The 21,087-nt window shown below is 35.6% G+C and overlaps 2 protein-coding genes across 6 annotated transcripts; one reads left to right on the top strand and one right to left on the bottom strand.

Annotated features, from left to right (window-relative positions):
- Positions 1 to 4,675: 4,675 nt before the first annotated feature.
- Positions 4,676 to 12,971, top strand: LOC146140586 (methionyl-tRNA formyltransferase, mitochondrial-like). 5 transcript variants are annotated; one of them, XM_083391224.1, is made up of 5 exons: positions 4,676 to 6,041; positions 7,787 to 7,920; positions 7,993 to 8,103; positions 8,172 to 8,456; positions 12,290 to 12,971. In XM_083391224.1, the coding sequence occupies exons 2-5, from the start codon at positions 7,894 to 7,896 to the stop codon at positions 12,863 to 12,865; spliced, it is 999 nt and encodes a 332-aa protein (XP_083247350.1). In that variant the 5' UTR covers positions 4,676 to 6,041; positions 7,787 to 7,893; the 3' UTR covers positions 12,866 to 12,971. The 5 variants fall into 5 exon arrangements, with proteins under 5 accessions (XP_083247350.1, XP_083247349.1, XP_083247345.1 ...); XM_083391223.1 differs by having other exon boundaries at positions 4,677 to 5,824; positions 7,787 to 8,103; XM_083391219.1 differs by having other exon boundaries at positions 4,677 to 6,041; positions 7,787 to 8,103.
- On the bottom strand, positions 11,415 to 18,206 carry LOC146140585 (dynein regulatory complex subunit 5-like). Its single transcript, XM_083391218.1, has 5 exons — positions 17,978 to 18,206; positions 16,207 to 16,924; positions 15,930 to 16,052; positions 15,203 to 15,380; positions 11,415 to 13,162 (listed from the first exon to the last, which is right to left on the bottom strand). The coding sequence occupies exons 1-5, from the start codon at positions 18,144 to 18,146 to the stop codon at positions 12,983 to 12,985; spliced, it is 1,368 nt and encodes a 455-aa protein (XP_083247344.1). The 5' UTR covers positions 18,147 to 18,206; the 3' UTR covers positions 11,415 to 12,982.
- Between the last annotated feature and the right edge of the window lie 2,881 nt (positions 18,207 to 21,087).

Here is a 21,087-nt window from a genome sequence, read left to right as displayed (position 1 = left end):
CGCGAAACGCCGTTTTTCGTCTTTAGTTTGGTCGACCGTAAACGCTGGATATAGTTTTTCTCTTTCGTTATTTGTTTAGGACTTTAGGTTGGCTGATTAGCAAGTGTGTATTCAATAATTGACAACGCTAAGTCAAACCTTCTTTCTTTTTTTCTCGCTAAAAAACGTCGAGTTATACGCAGTATGTTCCTCGCTGTTCGGTCTCTGCGCTAATATCCGATGTTGGTGTAACATCGACATTTGTTTAACTGAAGCAGATTCTTAAAAAGAGGTATAATGGTGACTGTCGTGCGCGTTTCAAAGCCTCCATTTTTAAGTAATGATAGTTAACGCAAAATTATGCTCTTTAAGCATACTCTAAGACCACGTGCTAAGTGTGCAATGGACACAACTTATTTCCCCTTAATCACAGCTTGTAATTTAGCTGACTTGGCACACAGCTCGGCGCAGATGTTGCGCTAATCCTGGCATAATAACACCCGGTAAAAACAATCTTCGTTTAGTATTGCACGTGGTGAAAGGCGTGCTTGTAATTTAGCTCTAGTTCCGTTCATGGAACTTGAAAACTGCGCTGCTGATAGTCGAATTAAGTATGATTCTACCACAATTAATACACATATTTTACGGTCTTGGTTTGTTTTTTTGCCTGAAGTTATCGATTGCACACTGTGGTTTCGCAGCTGGCGCCTGACAGGATGTCGACGACGCACGTGCTCGCTTTTGCTGGACGCATTTGGCTGTTTCTGAGTTTTTTTTATCACGTCTTGCAATCACCATTCTATGACGTCATACTGTCACTGTTTTATGACGTCATTATTCATTTAATTCCGACGAAAAATAGGGAAATTACCTAAGTTGAAAATTCTATTTTCTGCGGGCGACCCTGCTCGCAAGCTATCATCTATTTCTGACGGTTCACCCTTATTCACCCCTTTTGGTTAGTTCACCCCGGCTACCATAATTTTATTCATCCTGGGGTGAACCATTCAACTGATTAAGAAACCCTGTTATTAACAAGTCATTTCAAGTCTTTTTGAATAGTTCCATTTCAAGTCAAGTTCCATTCCAAGTCATCAGTTGCGCAAGTCAAGTCCCAGTCAAGTCATAATTAGAGCAAGTCAACTTCAAGTCACGTCCTTGTCATAAAAATAAAACGTTGGACTATTGGAATTTTTAAACTCGTACGATTATCAGCAATAACTGCACTAAAAAATAAGAAAAACGCAACATATAACAAGCAAATTGTTTTATGTGAAAAACGTTGGATGAATAGCTCAATTTTATAAAGCAAATTGATATAAACAACTTCCAAGAAGCTAGTTCTTGAATAAAAGCATTTTCTAACCATACCAATTTTTTTATCTCCCCCATCTTTTATTGGACACTTCACTCCACAATTTACAATATCAAACCTTTGTAAATATTATTCCATATAAAAAGTTTGTATATTAAAATTTTGTTTAAAAATTATTGTTCGTTGGACTTCAGCCATAAGACCGAGACAAGAACAACATCAACGTCAGAATAAAACACAATTCGGAATAAGGCCAAAATAGGACTAATGCCTACAGGGGCGGATTAAGGCGGGGGCTGAGGGGGCTGCAGCTCCAGGCCCACCGCTAACAATTTAATAAGACCAACCGATGTTATCTTTGTATAAAAAGTTATATTGCAGAGCAGCGGTTCCTAAACTGGGATCCGTACAGGAGTTTCAGAGGGTCCGCAAGGAGAATGAGTCTTTAAGTTTTAAACATTAGCATGTCATCGTTATTGTCTTTAGTTATACTTTATTATTCGATCATATAGCGTGTTTTATGATGTCTTTTGTAACATCACAAATCATCTATTATTACTGTACTACCCGTTGTAAGAGAATCGTTTGCCTTGGTTAGAAAGTTGTTACTTGATTTAGAAAGTTGTTACTAGAAAGAATCGTGACTGCACTAGTGTACTACAAGAAAAATAGGTCAACTGACCCTTAACTTTTTATAGGGCCGCGAAATATCAAAATAATTGCAACGGGTCGACCAAGCAAAATTTTTAGAAAAGTTTGGGAACCGCTGTTCTAAAGATATCACCACGGACTCCAGCCATAAGACCAAAATAGGACTAATACCTTATAGTAGTATTACCGTCTGTATTGCAATAAGAGCTATATGTCAGAATCCGGCCTATAAACAACACTTTACCTAACCCCAAACCCCACCCCTAAGTAGGCTACATCACTAACTTCCCTAATAACCCTAAAACATTTTTATATTTCCAGAATTACCCACCATTAACCCAAAACTAAATCAAAAATCCGGTGCTGAAACAGCGAAGCCATAAAGGCACCGGTCAAACTATAGGGCGTCCAAAGCAAAACGGCGGATGCCTGACCGACAACCCCCGATCGTCCCATACCCTATACCTACAGTTTCAGGAACTATTTTAGATATTTAGGCCTATTTGAATAAATTCAGGACGTATTCCGGCAGATTTACGTCTTATTTAGAAGATTTCGATCTAGTTCTGTATGCGATGTGCTGTGCTATTTACCTTTATCAAAAATTCGTAACGGAACGGTATCATAGGCCTAGAACTAGTCCGGCACTGTAGTAGCAAAATGACTTTAAATAAGGCGACAAATTTGCTTCAGGGTCTATTGATTTTGTTTAGACATTAAAGACCCGATATCAAGAATTTGATAAAGAGGTACAATTTTAAGTGTCTGTCATTACTCAAGAAATTTCAAGAAATAACCTTGCTTCAGTATTACCCAGATGATCAGGAAGAATCATTGCCTAAAATGTTGATTTATTTTTCTGCACTGCTAAAAGAACGCCAATTTTAGGTCGAAAGTAGCAAAGGAACTCAAATGTTTAAATTTATTAATAAAAATAAGTTCATGTATGCGTTTTCTAACGTATCTGTGGTATTAAGGATACGCACGCAACCTTAAAGCGAGAGTCAGAAACTTTAACAATTAATCCCGTGCCCCACAATGCATCTTTGTCTGATGAATACTAATTGTTCAGGCGAACGCTCTTTCAGTCCTTAAAAGAGTAAGGAACCAAATGCGTTTCTCTATGGACCAAAATAGGTTGCATTCCTTAGCTCTTCTCGAGATTTTGGAAAAAAATAGACAGCAATAAAGTTTTTAACGGCTTCGCTTTATATAAAGTTAGAAAACAAGTTAAATGAATCTGTTTGACAAGTGAATCAAAAATCGTATTTCATGTTAATTCTGGTTGGAACATAAACATAATAAAAACGACCAATAGGCCTCTGAATGCCCTACAGCTCCAGGTCCATGAAAACCTTAATCCGGCCCTGAATACCTAACGGTATTAGTACCGGTACCGTCAAAACGGAATTAATCCTACATCCGTCGAAATAAGAGCTAAAAGCTTATAATTAGGCCTAAACAACACTTTAACCAACCCCAAACCCAACCCCTAAGTACATCACTAACTCCCTTAATAATTTCAACACTAACCCATTTTCTAACCCCACCCATTACCCACCAATAATCCCAAACGGGACCAAAAATCCGTTGACAAAACAGCGGCGCCGGTCAGACTAGGGCATCCAAACGTAGTCACAAAAACGGCCAAATGCCAGACCGATGGCCCCCGATCGTCCCATACCCTCCCTCTACCCACAGGTTCGGGCGTTATTTTGTCTATTTAGGCCTTCTTCCGATGAATTTAGGACTTCTTCCGATGAATTTAGGCCTTTTTCCGATCAATTTAGGCCTTATTCCGACAGATTTAGGTCTTATTTAGACAATTTTGATCTTATGCTGTACTTGATATTAGGCCTACTGCGTATTTGGCGGTAATCTATCGCTTGGTCTTCTATGGCTTTATAGATTTTTCTGCTTTAGGTAATGTTGCTTTTAAGGTCGTATTGTGTGTTCCCATCCTTAAGTTGCTATATGTGCTGGCAAACCATAAACGTGTACAGCAAAAGTCCAGATGCTTATGGGGCGCCGTTTGGAAAAAACAAATATAATACGCTGTTATACGGACAACTTTTTTGTCCGATTTAGCCTAAATCGGAATGTAATTCCGTCCAATTTAATTTAAAATTTTTGGCCGATTTAATTTGGAGGGTCAAATTATATTTCGATTTAAGCTAAATCGGACAACATCTAAATCGGAAGGGAATTTTGTCCGATTTAGCTTAAATTTAAATCTTAAATTTAGTGAGTGGTTTAGTTCTACTTCAATACAAATGTGATAAGTTAATTAGGCAGTTAATATGCTGCAAAGAATACAAAGTAAGTACTGCCATTGATGCGTTACTTTTGCGTAACCTCCAAGTAAATTCCACCGATATAATCGTAGACCAGGGGTCGGCAGCCCCTGGCACGCGTGCCAAAACTGGCACGCGAGATGATTTTTTAGGTCACGCCAAATGATTTAACGCGCACGTTATATCAACTTAAGAAAGCGCAACCATTTTATTACTAGCACTTCAATAACATTATTATAACAACACCAACACTAGCGCTAAATAAATGGTTGCACACAATTCTAGTTCGATCTGCAGTGTTCTTGTCACAAATAAGTGTATTCAACTGTTGTATGTAACATTTTTTCTAACCGTTCGTATTACGTCACAGTGCCCTAAAATTGGCGTAATGTTTACTGCGTTAAATCAGAGCAGTCAGTCTATTAAAAGTAAAAGTAAGTACGTGTGTTTTTGTGCGACTGAGAAACCAAGCTAAAAGCGAAACCGATAGTTAACACTTATATAGATATCGGTTGAAAAGCGTCGAAGTACAGCTGGGTGTTAGGGTATTACAAAATTTAACTTTTGAAATTAAATTAAGTGGCATCTCCCAAGTTACGTAAATTAGATGTCAGATCACAGCAGGGCTGCGGAGTTGGACTTGCGTAAGACTAGGTAAAATTACCCGAGAATCAGAAGCATGTGGTGGCATGTTTTCCATGACTCCTATTAGTGGAGTGCTGATATCCGTTCTATTTTAGTTACGTAAATCTGGGAAAAACGGTCTGAGCCGTACTCGGAACCCGATGTAATTGCACATTTGGCCGGAGTCCAACTCGGGTTGTTTTTAACCGATTGCGCAGCCTTGGTTGCCAGTGCAAAACCATACATATAAAAATGACCAAAAGCTAGCCTGCACACTAGATATACGAAGAAATTTCAAAGGCAAAAAAAAACATATTTAACCTAATTTTTTTAGAAAAAAAAATTTACCACAACAATAAGAATGAACTATATTTACAAAATAAAAATTAAAAAATGAAAAATTTAAAAAATATTAATATTCAAAATTAATATTCGCAATAATTTTTAATAAAAATTAATTTACGCAACAAGAGACCAACAAAATCGCATAGCGCTTGATAATACCTTTTCAACGATGCCACACATGACTCGGTGATAGTGTAGGCCATACGCTTTAATCGTCGATAACCGATCCTAAAATTCATAAGCGATACCTCAATTTGTGAAGTAACAATCCTATGGTACCATAGACGAGAAACTATCTTATGCCCACCCGACTTTGGGCGTTTTCACCAGCATTTAAAGAATTATTAAAATAACGCACATTATTTGGGTTAGGATTCGGGTTAGCGTTAGGGTTTAGGTGGGTCAAGTGTTATTAATCCTATCTCACATTTTTTGTTATCTTTTCTGAACTTTTAATGAATATTTTTAATTTATCTTCGCCGGGAGTTTACCTAAAGGTCCAAATCAGTGCATTGCCAGGACCTCAAGGTCTAAAAGCCTAGACTTTTCTGCCATTGGATGCCCTGATTGTCGTAGACCTTTTTGCTTAGAAATGCACTGATTTCTAACGGATCGGGTGAGAGTACTGTATCAATATATAGTCGCTAATTTTTGCGTCGGTCATACATGAGTGGACATCAGCCAATACTATTAACTATTTTCAAAAATGAAAAACTTATTTAGCAGTCAATAAGAGGATGTCTAAATTTGCAAAAGCGACACTGATTTGCTCTGTTAGCTTTACCACCTACATGATATTTTGGGTTCATTTTGACCAAGACAGAACCAAGCAGGTTACTTAGTTTTACTTAGTTTTAAACATTTTGATTTGTATGTGATTGGTTAAAGTATGTCTTAGATCCACTGTGGATAGTATGGCAAGTGCACCCGCGATTTTTTTTTCAAACTTTTAAAAGTGCACCTTGAAAAAATATCTAACTGCACCCCGAATATTTAAAACGCTCGTGCAGCAACCTTATTTATCACATCAACATAGATTTACAGTGTATTGTATGCAATACAAAGTGCATCGCAAAATCATAAAGTGCACCTGAGATGCATTTTTTTGACCTTTGTTGTGCACCCGGATTTTTTTGGGCATGCACTCTTGAGATCTCGTCATGATCTCCCATACTTTCCAGACTGGTGTACGATACTTTATGCCGATACTGATATATTGGGAAAAAGTATTACGATTCGATTCCATACAAAATGACGGGCGATGGTCACATAGTAAAGCAAGAAGTTGTAAAAAAAAAAATTATAATACCCACCCAACCAAAACTCCCACCCTAACCCAAATAATGCAATATAAACCCCAGAGGAGGAAAATATGGTAGGATTCTAGTCCAGCGCCAAATGACGTTATAGCCATAGTGAAATAAAAAAAATGATAAGTACAATGATTATGATTTTCAGAAAATAACTCTTTGAAGTTCATGTTAGCCTATGTATTTTTTTACTTTAAATTGAATGTATTGGATTGCAAACTAGGCTATAGTACACAAATTGATTTGGGCGAATCGGAACCTATATCCACCCTAGTATGAGACGAGTACTGATATCCCGTTTAAAAAGTATGGCAGATCTCAACAAGATCTCTTTCGTGTATGGTGACCAGATGCACCAAAGGTCATAAGTGCACCACGCTTTTGTAGCATATAGAAAGTCGGATGCAGCAGGTTTAATTTGTTCAAAAAAACATTGTGGGTGCACTGGTCATATACTTTTCATCATAAACATACGATCACCCCTGTCTTGAAAGTATTATAAATCTTGACAAGATGTTGAGGGTGCACAGTCGAAGCAATTGGGTAGACGAAATACACCATACAGCAAAGTGCACCCTGCTGGTGTAACGTATAAGAAATTGGGGTGTATTTAATCTATTGAAAAATAACCAATACTTTCCACAGTGGGCCAAATTGCGCAACAAAATTTTGAAGTAGGTGTCATTGTGTCTTTTTGTACACCTGAAAATAGCAAAGAAAAAATAATAGCTAAAAATTTAGCATTTTTCAGCATCTATAAATGCCTTTAAAGTAAAGCGTCATATATTGTTTCATAGTACACCAACCTACAACTAGTTGTTTGTGTTTTGGGTAGTGCCATGCAGGGCTGTGGAGTCGTACTTGGGACTTGATGAAGGTTTGTTTTGCTGGAGTCAGACTCAGGACTGTAGTAAGAGTCCGAGGTGCGAATGCACAGTACCAAAATTTATAGTGCTGCAAACTTTAAATTGCAAAAGTAAAATAGTATATGATGGAATATTTTCCAACCATGTATTGTGAGTGGATACATTGAACTCTCTGTGATTGAATTGCTAAAACTCCACCTTTTTTAATTGCGTAAGTGGGTGAAATAAAGGTGGTATAGTTGTAGCCGGATTCAGACTCAATGAAATCGCGCATTTGGCTGGAAGTTTTTTGAACATAAGTTAGTTATTCAAATAAAGGACGGGTTAAGCTGTTTGATATTAAGTCATAAGCCTAAAATCAATAATTGTTGTTACAAATAATAAAACATAAATTATTTTCAGCGTTTGAGAGAAACTGTGCTTCAAGACCTTGCAAGACAACAAAACAAGAAACTTAAAAGTGAAGAATTTAAGCTTGAATTGTCAGGTATTCCAAAGGATCAAAAGCAATGATTGTAACCACAATGAATACTGTAGTGAGTTTTGTTTTACCAAAAATTGCTTGTCCATATATGGTAATGCAGTCTTGCACTTATTGTATTACAAAGCCTCCATATCGTGTCTTATTTTTTGGGACTGACAATTTTTCACTTTCTTGCTTGAAAATACTAAAGGAAAACTCACAGTCTGCAACTTCGTGCTGTATAAAAAGATTGGAGGTTTGGTTTAGTTGTAAATTGTTAACATGGTCTATTAGGTATTTACATGTTTGAAACCTGTTTTGCAGGTGGTTTGTTTACCAAATACTGGATCAAAAAAAATGGCAGTGAAGGAATTTGCCCAAAAAAATGGAATTCCAATCCATTTTTTGGGAACATTACCATCCATCCAGAACTTTGACATTGGAGTTGTAGTGTCATTTGGCAAGCTGATTGAAAAGTATTTAATTGATGCATTTCCATGTAAAATGATAAACGTACACCCAAGCATACTGCCAGCTCTTAGAGGTGCTGCTCCTATTCCAAGAGCAATTGAATGGGGTCACGATATCACTGGAGTATCTATTATGAAGGTATTTATTTTGTATACTATAAAATAAATATAAATATGTTTACCATATAAATTCAAAGAAAGAAAAACGTCCAGCACTGTTGAGTGCTAAGTCTTGAAGATATTTAACTAGGCTTGGCCATTTTTTTAAGTGGTATTTTGTTTTGAAAGGGCATCAGATCGATTCCATATTTTACCTTTATTGTTGTTATACTCAAATTACTTTGTTTAGTAAGTTATTCAGCATTGCATTTAACAGTAAATATCAATATTACAAAGGGGTTAAAAGAAAGTTTGTATCCTCCATAACAAGTGGTATTTAAACAATTTAGTTGTTTATCTATTAAAATCACCCTTGCTGGCGAGTGTTTGATTTTTGATGATATATGATCTGTTTTTTTTTTGGTGATTTATGATCTGTCTAAATGACCTTATAACATGGTAAAGATTTCTCCCACAGAGACAAGTGAATAAAGCTTTCTTGAATCATCATATAGGCACTAGGTCATAGAATAGTAAAACTATATTTTTTAATGGTGTTAAGTTTTGCCCATTTCAATGGAATATTTTTATCCTAAAGGCACTGTAAGGAAATTCACAATGCTTTGTTCCGTCATAATGTGCAACAGCCCAAAAGCTGAGCTATCATATTATTGGTGCAATTAATAATCATTTTTGCAATTGTAGGAAAAATTGCCCTTGAGTTGTGTAAGGTCTATGCCGATGTATATATTTACAGAGAGACCTTGTTAATCCATATCCCAATTATCTTTAATCTCTAGTATGTTATCCAGCACAAAACCCCATTTGTGTGCTGTCTGACTTTTTTACAAAAAAGTTTTGGAACAAATGTGTCAATAGAAATGTATTCAAGATAAACTTGAAAGGCAACATGATGTTAGTTTTACCTTTCTAACTTTTTCAACGTCCTTATTGATGAAAAAGGTATACAGTGCATCACAAACTTTTAATGAACCATTAATATTTGACATTCAGGATATTACAAATAATATGTAGGTTTCAACTATTGTATAAATGAACCTCTGTATAGTACTCGCAAGCAGCCTGCAGCCATAATGGAACTTTCACTAACAGTGTGGATGGTAAAATGTGTGTGATTGATTTTGGTAGAATCATGTTTAGAATAGACTATCAGGAGCGCAGTTTCCTAAGTTGCATGTACGGGACTACGCTAAATAAAAGAACGTCTTTCAGGACTTGCTATACTAACCAAAGATCGTTTTTCCTGGGTGTTCTAATGCCATGATTGGCGCAACATCTGCTCGGACGGTGTGCCAAGTCACCTAAAATACCTAACTATCATTACCTAAAAAAGGTGACTTTACACAGTCACAATTAGGCCACCTTATAAGATTATTTGCTTCAGTTGAAAAAATGCCATTGTTACTAGAGATAGGCCGATACTTTTGCCTATATTTTAGTACGAAATTATGATATAATTTTTCCTGTACAACAAACAACTTACCCAATTTTTGATATAAATATTTGGGTTTTAGGTTTACGCCAAGTTAATTTGCAAAATAATAGTTTAATAATTAGTAAAAATGTAAACTAAAACGTTATTTGGATTTTATTTTTTAATTCAAGTTTTGAACATTCCCAGGTAGATAAAAAAATCGGTATCGGGTATCGGTCCCAAAAAGTGATATCAGTCGATCTCTAGTTGTTACACCAACATTGAAAGCGTAGACAGCGAACAGCGAGAAACATTAGCCTAACCTAGGCTTGCCATTTTTTAGAAACGTAAATTCGGGACGCATATTGAAAACTGCAAATAAACCTTATACAAAATAATTTAATGCAACTAATTAAGTTAACGGGGTTGCGGTTGTTATATCTTTTGTCAGGGGATATTTTTCAGGACCTATTTTAAAGGGTTGTTTGTCTAAGTAATTTAAATTGTAACCAAAAGCAATGTTCTATATTGTAAAAAAATGAGTCGGGTAAATACTTTTCACAATTAAAGTAGGATGCAACCCTCGTGAAAGCAGCAACAATATTAGGCCGTAAATGTTGGCAAAGGCGCTGTGTCCATAACAAATTTGTATTCCCCGGACCAAATCATTCCCAAGCATAGATTAAACAGAATGTAAGATTCCATCAAGCTGTCCCCTTTTACATATTATATTCTACTTTGTGTCATTTCTTTGAACCGCGTGTTATTGCCGACGATTTAAAAAGGTAATTTGCCATGGTACTAAAAACTTATGTTACGGATAGTGTAATATCCTGGCTTGAGTGCTAAATGGTGTGTCAAGTGGTAAACATTTTAATTTTGTTCTAAATAAAACATTTTAATTTGCCTAATCGTTAATTGTTATACAGCATATATGTTTGTCGCCCTTCACTATTTTTTTTGCTTATTGTGCCTAAAATGGGTTGACTAAATGCTTCCCCACAAATGAAGTCACATTCTTTAGCCTGTGTGGAAGCAGCATTTAATCTGGTGACGTGTTATAAATTAACGAATTTATCTGCGTGCCTGTGAAACATCTAATTGTTCGTCTTCGCAAACTGAACTTTACATTTTGTTGAAACAAAATTGCAAATAATGCATGCTTATTTGAAGTGAAACGACTATAAATACCCAACGGCTTAGCACGTCAAACATCTTTTACGTAACGAAAACCAGTGACACATGTCGATAGGGAACCACTCACTAACGTAAAACCTTAAGTTGTATAGCAGCCATTGTTCGCATTGCGTGATATTCAGCAAATACGTAATCCTGGTACCAACGTAAGTAAAATCTCGTTTGAAACTGAAAATTGGTTATGATTAGAATCGACGCATTAAATGCGATGTTTTGCGAACTTTGCCCAATTTTGCGCGGTAACATACTTCAAGCAAAGTAATTGCTATTAAAGTTTTTTATGCAATGCAACAAAGTGTGTAACCGAAAAGCAATTTTGGAACCACTCACAAACGTAAAACCTTCAAGCAGATACGTAATCCTGGTACCATATTGCGTCGAACGTAAGTAAAATCTCGTTGGAAACTGAAAATTGGTTCCTATTAAAACCGCCGCATTAAATGCGAAATTTTGGCCAACTCTACATAAATTTTGCGTGGTAACAGACATCAAGAAGTTTTTAAACATATAAAAAAAGTCTTATGTTGGAAAAGAAAAAGTCTTATGTTGGAAATATTAAAACTTATTTTTATTAAGGCAATCAGTATGTTATGAATTCAATTTGATTTGTAATGCTAAAAACCCGCGATCTCAACGATCCAGAATTACTAACAAACGTTAAACTTTAAGTTGTAACAGGATTTTTTTAGACATGCGTTTCAATCCTTCAAAATATAAATTGCTTAACGGTGACCGGTTTGCGATGGCGCTCGCTTACCTACCTCAAAAAGATATCTCCCAGCACCCACCGGATAATATCCATCACACACAAAAAAGGAACTAGCCCCAGCAACTTCACCCCCAAAAAAATGTTTCTTAACACCCGCTTGAAAAATAATTAATTTATATTAAAAAAATTTGCTTGACAGCCTAACCAACCAAAATGTAAAAGTAAAAAGTATTACTTAGTTTTAAAAAAGAATAACTCCAGAGTTTTACATTTTTAAATTTTTTTTGTAAATCTCAAATTTTAAAATCCGGGACAAATTGGTTAACCGGGACGTATGGCAAGCCTAGCCTAACCCAATGTTTTTGGCAAGAAGAAAGAGAAGGCTTGACTTAGCGTTGTCATTTGTCTTACACAATATCATTACCGAACCCCCCTCCTGGATACGCCACTGAGTTTTAGTAATTTGTACATACTTTAGGCAAAACCGTTTTTAAAATAGAATAACATAATGCTTCAACTTTTATTTGTGTAGATTGAAGCTAATCATTTTGATAAAGGAAAAGTTCTTTTAAAAAGTGAACCTGTTAAAATAACGGATCTTTGCACTGGAAAAAGTTTGTCAAAAAAGCTATCTGCCATTGGAGCAGAAATGTTGTTATCCGTCTTACAAGATTTTCCACAGAAACATAACAATGCAGAGAAGCAGGATGAAAAAAATGTTTCAAAAGCGCCAAAAATAACTTTGAAAGACTGTTCCTGTGATTTTTCATCTCTTAGTGATGTTGACATTTTGAGAAAGTATCGTGCATTTGGTTACAAAAAATATTATCATTTACGTTGTTTCTATAAAGAAGAACTTATAAGGTTATCTGAATTAGCACCAGCAACTAACTCACAATTAAAGGCAATGCCACGAACAGCTATTCCCGGTCAGGTTTTTTATCATAAATTTTCGAAAACCTTGCTGATAGCTTGTAAAGCTGGATTCATAGCCAGTCAGCAACTTATCTTAAATAAGAAGCTTATCAAAGCTCAGGATTTTAAAAATGGATATATGCAGAGAGATCTAAAAATTGGCAAAATGGTTATTTTTGCAACCTCTAAATAGTTGCCTTTACTTTTTACATTTGTATTATGATTTGTGATTTTATTTTAATATTTGTATTTCAATGCTATGAAGATTTGATGGAATAAAATAACAAAGCTAACACCCATTAATATAAGTCTATCTTAGATTGTTTGATGATAGAATGGCCTCTTCCAACTCTCTGGCTCGATCCTGATTATTTTTTAGAACTTGATTGATGCAGTATTCACTTTCCTGTCCGGCTTCTGTCAAACGAAGATCTAGTTCTATTACAGACTTGTTTGACTCCATCCCTTCTTGAAGTTGTTTTCCGCCATCCTAATAACAAATCATAAAAAATTGGTTATTACAGATTAGCACACATTTATACCAGTGGTTCTCATTATGGTTATGTGCAAAGGTTCATTTTAGCAGTTGGTTTGTAGAGCAATATGTTTATGCTGTGTTGCCCTATATTCTTGTGAAATAACTGACTTTTCAAAAGAAAATTTATATGTTTTTCAAGACCAAAAATTAAATCACTCAACATGTTTTGAATAATATGATAACAAAACTGTATAAATGTCATGTTCAGCACAAAAACACATCCTGTAAAATTTGTTTTACTACAAGACATTTTAATCCAGACTGGGGCAAATTCCAACCTACTGCTCTTTTTAGGAAAATAAGCCATACACTTGCCAGCCTTCTGGTGACAACATTTTTGGCTCAAATTATTCGTTTATTTGGTCGTTTCTCTAAAGTTTAATGCTGTGTTAACCCATCGAATGTATACAGCTTGCCTTGTTTAAGGCTGGATCCCCACCGGACCTCAGACACAATGTGACGAAACATGTATGACAGTTGACTTGTCGCGTCTGTCCAATCCCCACCGTCAAAGCGCGCGAAACTTGAACTGGCCAAAGCTAGGCTAGGCTATATTCATTGTGATCATGGCGGAGGCAAATAAAATGTAAATTTTGGCAGATATATGTATTTGGAAACGTAACCAGCAGTTTATACGACAACACAAGTACTGCGTACACCCTATTTGTGAAAAAAGTATAAAGCGGGTTATTTTCACATACTTTTTCACACTTTCTTAAAACATAAAGATAAGTTTCAAAATTACGCAAGGATGTCTTCAAAATTGTTTTTTGAACTAGTCAAGCTGGTAAAATCAGATATAGAAAATAAAGATACGAATTAAAAGGCTTTTTAACCGTTCCAGGAATATATTTTCATTAGAATTAAAAAAAAAATACCTGCTGAACCAAGCATAACTACACAATAATCCCCTGGAAATTCAATAGATCGGATGGGTCAAAGATTTCCCCAGCATGTGGGGAATAATATTGTTAACATATTTTTGCCGTACTAAACACAATGAGCTATGACCTCCCATGTTGATATTTGTTTGATTATATCCTGATGTCATAAAAAAGTAATTCTTAAGTGAACTTATGTGCAAATAAGAAAACTTGTTTAAGCCTAAGCAACCTAATTTAAGTCTAATGAAAAAAACGTCTATTTGCATTAAATTGACCAAGCTTTCAAACTTGCAATAGAGGATTTATCCAGTTTTGAGGTGTTATTTTCGATTAGGGATGTTCAAGGTAGAATCTCATAGCATTGTAGAATATTAGGTTTCGAATCTAGAATAATGAATCCTAGTATTTATTTAATAGTTATTTACTTTCTATGATGTTTTGGGGGGAGGATTAATAGGCCTACAGTGAGAGCAATTAATTGCAAAACACTTTGCTAACACGTGTATATTGTAATAAAAAATAATCTCCCACATGTTTTACATTCTAAACAGCTGCCATTTAAAGCAGATGTGTGTCTGTATTGCAACACATGATACAAATACCAGATACTATACTAAAAACCGTTAGCACATAATTATCACAGCTGAACACATTTTTTGGTTTTCTCTGCAATGAGCGAATACGGCCATTGGTCACACTAAGAGTTCAACTGCACAGGGAATTGATCCCAGAAGAAGCTTAAATTTTCAACCTGGGTACAATATACTCCCTTTACTGTCCTTACCAACGATATCAGGCGGCACAGACAAAACGCTTTATGAATTACATCAGTATTACACAAGATTGCAGTAGTGCGAAATCTGCATTCAGAACATTATAAATTTGAGAATAATGGCTAGAGGTTGTTGTTAGACATGGAATAAATATCAAAGCCCATACAAAAATAGGTAGCATATTTTACAAATCAGTGCTCCCTTTACCATGTTGAAAATGAATAAAGAAACATTCAAAACAGGAAAGTCAAATAAGAAACACTATTCACATCTTCGTTTAAATTTTGCTATTGACTAATGATATTTAGTAAGTGTTAGTGTTAGTAAAAACTTACTGTTCCTATCCTATTTCCAGCTAGTTGAATGGCTGTTAAGCTTGTATTGCTTTGAAGAACTTGGGAAAGAAGTGCTATGGTTGGCTCAGTAAGGTCATTTGAGGAAAGGTTTATCATTTTAAGACTGTTGTTTTTGAGCAATGCTTTCATCAATGCCTGTCCACCCTCATCTCCCAATCTGGAACATGTACAAATTAAATAAAATCACATGTGCCCTATTTTTCGGACAGTTAACATGAAATCTCATTTAGTTTCAGGTGGATATCAGTATGGCAGAATTCTGGCAACTTGGCAACTATGTCGGCCGAAGAATCCGCTAGAAAACCGAAGAAATTGGTGCAAAAAAATTTAAGAAAAAAAAAAAAAAATTTTTAATTTTTAAATTTTTTTTTTTCCAAGATCCAATTTACAAAATACCTTGCGGTTATTTCCACACATATTTAATCACATCTATTTTTGAAAGACGGAAATATGTAATATCATATACAGTTTATACACACTACAATTGGCAGAAATTAATTTTGTTGCCATTTTGAAAAAAATTACGGTAGTGTGAAGCACGTTGTTAAGTGAGAAAACGCCAGTGTAAGGCATATAGATTGTTTATTATTATTAAAAAAGTACACAATTTTTTATTGACAAGTAAGACATTTGTTTATGATAAATTCAAGTTCCTAGCAATAGTTTATATCTGACCATTGTTAGTTATTTGATTTTATTGCTATACCTGTTAAGTCGTAGATTAATTTCCTGTAGATGTGCATTTTTTGTTAAAGCAAAAGCAATAGCTTTTGCTCCATCTCCCCTTACAATGTTGTCTGTGAGGTTGATTTTTTTTAAGTTAGGGCACCTAAACGAATGAGGTTAAGGATCACACAACATGAATACTGTAGTCAATTATATAAGAACCATCAAAAAGTACATTTTAATTTCTTATAAATTGAACAAATTTTACTTGGAATAGTAAAAAGTGGGATTTTTATTAACATACAAAACACAAATACCTGTTGTTAATCAGTTTAGCAATTGCCCTAGCTCCTCGGTCACCAACACAGTTGTGTGACAGGTCTACTTCTGTTAATGCAGGGTGGTCAAGAAAGTGACTAACCAAGACACGAACCTTTGAATCATCTACCTTGCTTTGATGAATGCATATTTTCTTAAGCTGTTTGCAACTCTTAATGCTCTTGGCAAGCAGAAGACAATCACGCTGTGTGAACTGGAAAAGGTTCCATTCGAAGTTCATGCCACAATTGCGTACTCCATACTTAACTTTAAGCTCTTCAAGATGTGGCATTTTCTCCATAACCATACCAAACTCAAAATGGTCCATGGAAGGTGCTTCAGATCCTGCATCACTTCCAATCTCGCTGTTGTCCTCTGTTTTCGAAGTATCCTTTACAGGAGGCAAAAGTTGACGGATGTTTAACCTTTTGACATACCTTGATGAAAGTGGAATCATTTTCTCAATTAGTTCATCACTGCTTTGTTCAGGAACAAAATTCTCAATCAGCTCCTCTGTGTACTTTTCAAAAAACATTCTTTTCCAGCTACCACCAAATGTTGAAACATCACATACATGCCATTTTCCCTTGCAGCACCTCTTCCAGTAACTTTCGTCATTGACTAGATGAGCAGTCACATCAAGTGGAATATTGGTATCAATTTTGTCTAAAACTTTGATCTTGTCTTTTGGATGAAGACCTTGAAGGATTGGGTTTGCTGTAATATAAATTATATATTACTTAAAATATATGCCACATCTTTTTAGACACGTAACATTTTTCAAATCCTCCTAGGAGAGGATATTTGGTAGCCCTAAATTCCAGGGCGGCAACTATGAAAATTGAAGCCATGTGTCATGATAAGTTTTAGTTCATTTATTTAAATATATATATATATATGGAGTGGGTGATGACTTTGTAAGGTAGACAGCCGGCTGTTAGATAAATAAACCGTCATGAAAATGCCACTAAATTCAACAAATCTGTTGACTCTCCTAAAAAGACAGTTATGGTTTTCTAATGTTGTTTTATGATCATCAACAGTCTTGCTATTGATGAAGAAAAAGTAAATGCTGTTGTTCTCCCCACTAACAAATTTGAGCCGGATTATAAATGTTGGCCAGTCTGCATTTAATGTCACTTTTCGCTAAGATCTTTGGTGTGCAGTTATGATTTTATACACACCTAGGGTGTTTAAAGTGAACACTGCATAAATATTTAGGTGTACAATTACTAAATCAGGTGTGCATCTGTCACAGAATGCAAAATGTATGGTAGGTATTTAGATACTTTATGTGTTGTTGCGCACATTGGTGCCGAACTTTTAAAATTTCCAGAGTGAGCTCAACAGCTGAATTAATTACCTGTATTCACGAAGCCAACCATTTCCCCAGTTTAAAAGTTGAGTTTGGGGATTCTATGACCTCGTGCGTATACACGGTAATTCAGGAAAATTTTATCACTTGGTTAACAAAAGATTGCTACAGAAATTATTTAGCACATTGATTTCTAACTTTGTTGAATCCAAGAGCGATTTGACGTTCTACGAGAACTCAAGGGCGCCTAAAAACGCTCTGCAGACCCACATTTTTTTAATTGAATCAACTTGGATTGTTCGGAGAAAATATTTACGAATTTCATAGTCTATAACAAATACCAACCCACAGAATTATTTCTACTCTATTAAACTGTACATCTAAGACATTTGTAGTGTTTGTTTCCACAATAAATTATTTGATTTTTGTATATGAAAAGTAAATAACAAACTTACTGGAAAAATTCTTTACTATATGGTTAATTGTTAAATCTTTCAATAAAGGGACAGTTGCCAAAGACCAGTCTGGGTCTTCTGCAATAACCCTCCTCATTGATTTCGGTTCTTTGTTCAAAGTTTGTGGCAGGTTTTTTAAAGCATTAGATCGGATATCCGTAACAACCATGTTTTTTTTTTACCAATATCACTTGATTTTACCAGCTAATGTACTATATAAACAAACGTATTCTAGTGTTATGAAAAAATCTCAAAATAAGTGTTTCTACCCGCGTTACCATGGAGATAAGGTGGCGCTAGAGACTTAGATGCCATTTTTTTTAACAGTAAACATTTAGAATCATCCAGATTTTCGATAGAACAATCTAGAATATAATCTATAAAGTATTTTTTTTTTGAAACAATGAAAACGTTTCAATAAATAGAAATCGCTCTTCTGGTGTAAACGAAGTATAAACCGACGTTTCGGCAGCAGATACCAGCTGACCTCATCAGGGTTAATAATTCAAACGAGAGTGCGTTAGCCATCTTAAATACTGAGAAGTAAAAAATTGAAAAAAACGTAGATTAAAATTAATAATTCTAGACGTCGCTGAAGTATGCGATAAGCTGCGACGCGCCGGAGTCATCCGGTTCAGTTAATTTCGTTGCCTTCGTCCTGATAGTTAGGCTACTGCAAAGTTTTGAAGCTCGGTGTAGCAGGGAACTCACAACCGAGCGTTTGTGTTGTAAAGGGTGGTCCGATCTGAAATTCAAGTAGCGATCTGAATGTGTTACTTTTCTAAATACCTTGGAAGATAATTTACCTGACCGGTTACGAGTGATTAATGAGTCCAAGAATGAAATTGAGTATTTGTTCTCTGTTTCCATAGTGAATTTAATGGTAGGTTCCAAGCTGTTTAAGTGGTCCAGGAACTGCTGTATCAAGTTTGTTTTTATTATGACAAACGTATCATCCACGTATCTTCGCCAGATTCGCGGGGGGGGGGGGGGGTGTATGGAATGAATTCATGGCCCGTTGTTCGATGTCCTCCATAACCAAGTTTGCCACAGTTACTGTAACCGGTGATCCCATAGCTGTTCCAAATATCTGTTTGTAATGTTTTCCTTTGAATTTAAGGTATGTAGATTCTAGGCATATAGTTAACCCTTCTAGTATATCATTAATATTAAACTTAGTCCTGTTTTCCAGTGTGTTGTCTTGGTTAAGACGTTCTTTAGCTACTTGTATAGCCAGGTTAGCGGGGACATTGGTGAACAGGGAGACAACGTCGAACGAGACCATGCTTTCTTTATTTGAAAATTTGTAATTTCTTCAACGAAACCAATCGAGTTTTTAACATGATATTCAGTTTGACCTAAAAGAGGGGATAAAATTAAAGAAATACGTTAAGCTAAGTTATAGCCTACGTGGAGGACCCAATGAATGAAACAATAGGCCTAAGCGGGATTTCTGGTTTGTGTATTTTGGTTAACCCATAGAGTAATGGTGATGTAGCATCAGACTTTTTGAGAAGGTTCCATTCGTAGTTGTTCACCTTCTCTTCTTTCTTCAGCCGTTGCGTGTACCTGTTAAGTTGTTTTTCTATACCTTTAGTGGGATTAACCGTAACAGGACAGTAAGTGTCCTTGTCTGCCAACATATTGTGAAGTTTTTTATCGTACTCAGATTTATCCATAACAACTGTAACATTACCTTTGTCCGCCCGTTGAATTACCAAACCTGTGTTATTTTTGAGCTCTTTTAAGGCTTGTTTTTCGTCCGGTTGGAGGTTGGGTTCGATTGTTCTGTGGGATTTTAAACCTGAAATAACTTTACCTCTTACCAGATTAGCTTCACCGGGGGGTAATCTCCAGAGCCCTCCTTCAATTGAGGCTAAACTTTGTTGAGTAGGTACCTTGGCAGGTGCTACGGCAAAATTTAAGCCAAGAGAAAGGACGTTCGTCTGGGCTGGAGTTAGCTGAGTGCTAGATAAATTCTTAACCCAATTCTTACCATTACCTTGGTTGACAGGTCTATTTCTTGGGTCCATTTTTAGTTTTTGTAACTTGTCGTCATGTTGTTTTCTATACTTTTGATAGAGATTTTCCCGATTTACTTCCGCGTAATTTATACATTTTTGCTAAATTGCAACTTGTGTGTAATTTAAGTTTCGTGAATATTAAACAACAAGCAGCTGATTATTGAAATGACTGTAAAATAAAAAATCAACGTTTTACTTAATCAATATTGGTTTAAGGTTATACCAACTTCTGTATGGGCTTAGATATTCTTATTAGGCTACGTCTTACGACAACCTCCAACCATTATGCTCCAAAATATTGGTTTACTTTTATAAAATTTCGAACACGAAATAACTTTGACTCCGCAAAATACAAGTTGCGACGTCATGCTGAACCATGTGCGGAAAGTTCAGGTTCTTCCAAAATTTTAGGTTCGGCTTCTTAAAATTTCCCAAAAACGGTTTAGGTTTGGTAACGGTTCGACTCCCTGCTGTTAGTTTTAATTGTGTGTAATAAATTTTAGACACTGGAGCAAATATAACTGCATTTGTTTATATTTTTGCTGATTGTGAGTTTGTGACGCTAAGATAATGAGATTAGTTAAAAAAAGATAATAATCGTTATGATGGCACAATTACTCCAGTTTATATTAATAAAACCCAGTGTTTCTCCTGCCGTCCTCTGTGGAAAATTTATGTCTAATAGTAGCATGACGTCGGTAAAATTAAGGGCCCCCTAAATGCTAATCAACGGAAAACATTTTTCTTAACCGCCATACATTTTTGAAAAATATAGCAAGACTTCGCTCGAAACTTTCAGACAAACCCTTTTATTAATTTTAATCTATAGTCTTTTTATTTTATACTTTTGGTAGGCCTACCTATATAAGATGGCTAACGCACTCTCGTTGTAATTATTAACCCTGATGAGGTCAGCTGGTATCTGCTGCCGAAACGTCGATTTATACTTCGTTTACACCAGAAGAGCGATTTCTATCTATTGATATGTTGCCTGGTGGAGCTAACTTTAAACTTATCCTAATATTTATATATTTTTTGCGCTTCGGTCAAATTTATTCCGTCTATAAAATATGAACTAAATACCAT

The sequence above is a fragment of the Ascidiella aspersa genome, chromosome 6 (genome assembly GCF_963924565.1).
Source record: "Ascidiella aspersa chromosome 6, kaAscAspe10.2, whole genome shotgun sequence".
Taxonomy (NCBI): Eukaryota; Metazoa; Chordata; class Ascidiacea; order Phlebobranchia; family Ascidiidae; genus Ascidiella; species Ascidiella aspersa.
The sequence above is the reverse complement of the archived record's forward strand: the minus strand, read 5'-3'. Positions and strand labels throughout refer to the sequence as shown.

Coding starts and splice junctions, on each gene's coding strand:
- LOC146140586 (XM_083391223.1), top strand. CDS start 7,894: ATGATTGTAACCACAATGAATACTGTAGTGAGTTTTGTTTTACCAAAA. Junction 8,104..8,171: donor GCTGTATAAAAAGATTGGAG/GTTTGGTTTAGT, acceptor CCTGTTTTGCAG/GTGGTTTGTTTACCAAATAC. Junction 8,457..12,289: donor CTGGAGTATCTATTATGAAG/GTATTTATTTTG, acceptor TTATTTGTGTAG/ATTGAAGCTAATCATTTTGA.
- LOC146140585 (XM_083391218.1), bottom strand. CDS start 18,146: ATGGTTGTTACGGATATCCGATCTAATGCTTTAAAAAACCTGCCACAA. Junction 16,925..17,977: donor TATAGTAAAGAATTTTTCCA/GTAAGTTTGTTA, acceptor TTTATATTACAG/CAAACCCAATCCTTCAAGGT. Junction 15,381..15,929: donor ATTAATCTACGACTTAACAG/GTATAGCAATAA, acceptor TACATGTTCCAG/ATTGGGAGATGAGGGTGGAC.